This window comes from Crocuta crocuta, unplaced genomic scaffold (genome assembly GCF_008692635.1).
Source record: "Crocuta crocuta isolate KB4526 unplaced genomic scaffold, BGI_CrCroc_1.0 scaffold113, whole genome shotgun sequence".
In the NCBI taxonomy this organism is placed as follows: Eukaryota; Metazoa; Chordata; class Mammalia; order Carnivora; family Hyaenidae; genus Crocuta; species Crocuta crocuta.
The window spans coordinates 17,440,327-17,443,619 of record NW_027530368.1 but is presented as its reverse complement, the minus strand read 5'-3'; the positions used below and the strand labels follow the sequence as shown (position 1 = coordinate 17,443,619).

Below are 3,293 nucleotides of genomic sequence, written 5' to 3'. Positions count from 1 at the left end.
GAGAGAGAGAGACAGTGTGAGCAGGGGAGGGTCAGAGAGAGAAGGAGTCACAGACTGAAACAGGCTCCAGGCTCTGAGCTGGCAGTCAGCACAGAGCCCGACGTGGGGCTTGAACCCACGAACCGCGAGATCATGACCTAAGCGAAAGTCAGACGCTCAACCGACTAAGCCACCCAGGCACCCCTAAAATAATTTTTTTTAATGCTTTATTTATTTCTGAGTGAGAGAGAGACAGCGTGAGCAGGGGAGGATTAGAAAGAGGGAGACACAGAATCTGAAACAGGCTCCAGGCTCTGAGCTAGCTGTCAGCACAGAGCCCGACACGGGGCTGGAACCCACAAACTATGAGATCATGACCTGAGCCGAAGTCGGAGGCCCAACCGAGCCACCCAGGCGCCCCTGTTTTGTTTTTTAAAAAGCTGTTCTATAATGTATCTACGACCATAAAAATGTATGAATTTTTAGTTGTGTCCTAACATAAACCCCATATCTAATTTGGGGATGTTTAAGCACACAAATTACCTCACTGGGGGAAAAAAATACACATCAAAATACTTTAAGAATTGGCAAATATATAAAAAAATAAGTTTGAGAAACTTTGAGAATAATCATTTTATAGTATGTAATTATAAAAAATTCTCTCTTAACAAATTCAATATTAAAGTTTGTATTTGCCAAGAATAAGTGCACTTTAAAGGTTTGAATCTCGGGGTCCCCTGGGTGGCTAAGTTGATTAAGTTCCCAACTTTGGCTCAGGTCATGATCTCACCGTTCATAAGTTAGAGCCCTGCATAAAGCTCTAACTTGATAGCACAGCGCCTACTTAGGATTCTTACCCTCTCTCTCTCTGCCCCTCCCCCACTCACACTTTGTCTCAAAATAAACTTAAAAAAATAAAGGTTTGAATTTCAAGAATAAATAACTTACCAATTCACGTCGTTTATCATCATCTGTAGCCTCATCTGTTAATTGTGCAAAAACTTCAGAGAGAAACTTCTCATCTTCCTACATGAGAAGAAATAATTACTATGGAACAGTCTAGTTACACTCACGTGAATTGCACAAATTATAATAAAAGTAGCTGAAAACCTAAAATATCAGGGCATGTTCATATTTCAACCCTGACTACACCACTTATTACTAGTTATACATACACTAATACCTCATTTAACCAGAAACCACAGGTATGAAGAATCCTTTGGAAACCAAAAATAACCAGTTATGTTCTAAAGGTCATGCATGAAAATTCAGGTATTTTAAAGTATTTTTTAATATTTATTTATTTTTGAGAGAGTGAGCACAAGCGGGTAGGAAACAGAGCCCAAGGTGGGGCTCAAACTGTGAGATCATGGTATAAGGTGAAATTGGACACTTAACTGACTGAGCCACCCAGGCACCCCAAAACTCATGCATTTTAACTGAGAGACATTGTAGCTCCCTCTCAGGGTCTATTTATTTATTCTTAATTTAAATGTAATTCAAACAAGTTTGAAGAGCTCATTGTCAGACCACTGCAGATTAGAAAAATGAGAATTACAAATATGGCACAAGGACAGCAATGAAGGAGACTGAATTCTGGCAGCAATAAGACTGGACTGCAAAATCTTTTAAAACACAAGAACTCATGCAATATAATTTAGGATCATTTGGGATACAGGCTTATATTTTCTTGTGGTTCCCAAGGATACAGCTAAATGATAAAGCACTATAATAACTGCTTTTCACACTGATGACTCTGAGGTATTAAAAGGCAGATATCTGTGAATTTCTTTAAGCACTGTTTACAAGGACAAATACAAATATAGTATAGTACATACTGTACGATCTTATTTTTAATATAAATTTGTGTCTCTAAAGTCTAAAAGGCATAAACATTAAAATGTTAATTGTGACTATCTTTTGGTGATGGATTATGAGCAATTTTTTGCATATCTTTATTTTCTACTTTTCTACAATAAGCATGGACTATTAAATTATTAATAAAAAACTGACATGAATATTGAAATCCACTTTGGAGATCCACCAAGATCTGCTAAAAAATATTGTGCTTTCAAATTTCACTTATTTTTAAAATTCCCTTTTATGAAATACAATTTGCATTACTTTTAATTAAAGCAGCATTTTATAAGAATGTGTGACTTAATGGTTGACAATAAAATCAAACTATAACATGTTAAGGATGTACCTTAAATACTTGCCCTTTTGCTTAAGGTGGATCATCTGTGAAGCAGTATCAATCTCTTAAGTACGTTTTTAAAAAATAAGGTAAAGTATATATAAATATATGAATAAAGACCACTAGATACGATCACCGAAGATGTAACATACTGTTCCACTAATCATCCATCAGTGTTACTTAAAGAATACTGAGAGACAAACCTATTCATTAGTCTGACTCAGGATCGTGTCTGTTTTGTTCTTTATTTTGCTGACTTCTTCTGGACCTCATATACTATGACCTGACTCATCTATTTCTGAGAGAATTCAACTGAGTATGCCATCTCATACTTCTCCCTCAAATCACTTTTTCTAAATATTTTTATCTCAATATTTTAGGTTTCAATGAATATGCCTCCACTTAAACCTTTTATAATTTTTTCTTCTTGCATCCTTCCCAAATTAAACCTTCCTTTCTTTTCTAAAGATTTTTAACTTTTTTTTTAACTTTTTGAGAATATTTTCATAGGAAAATAGTTTCAATTCTTTGATAAATGCAATTTCTTACATGATTCATTATTTGTGTGCTGATAGCTAGAACTGCATAATGTATTATGGAGGGAATTTCAAGTATTACAGTCTGCTAGGAAAATGTTTTTTAATTCCTGGTGTATGTATTGATTTCTAGTCTTTTCTTTTAATATTCTACAAAACCACTCTGTTCAGTGCAGTATTAAAAAAACTATTAATTGACAGCTTAAAGCGCATCAGAAATAGAGCTGTAATATTTCCCCTTAAAAACCTGGTTCTCCAAGTAATTAAACTAGTCTCTTTAGATCACTTTAGCTTTTTTTCCCCCGTAAAGGCCTTTTTAAAAAAAAATTTTTTTTTAAGTTTATTTTGAGAGCGAGCGAGCGAGCAAGGAGAAGAGGGGCAGAGGGAGAGAGAGAATCCCAAGCAGGCTCTGCACTGTGAACGTGGAGCTCAAAGCAGGGCTCAAACTCACCAACCATGAGATTGTGACCTGAGCAGAAACGAAGAGTCTGATGCTTAACAGAAAAGCCTCTGTAACTATTTTAAGTCAAATTGTGTGTGGCTGCTTTTTTGAATAACACAACAAGATATTCCAGGGAAAA

At 35.6% G+C, this 3,293-nt stretch overlaps 1 protein-coding gene across 1 annotated transcript in view; it reads right to left on the bottom strand.

Moving 5' to 3' along the window:
- The window catches only part of LOC144233503 (serine/threonine-protein phosphatase 4 regulatory subunit 3B), a 40,613-nt gene that overhangs the window by 13,363 nt on the left and 23,957 nt on the right, over nt 1-3,293 (bottom strand). Inside the window, exon 5 of the mRNA XM_077766496.1 lies at nt 928-1,005. Coding sequence (XP_077622622.1) covers nt 928-1,005 — 78 coding nt within the window. The remainder of the gene's footprint in view (nt 1-927; nt 1,006-3,293) is intronic.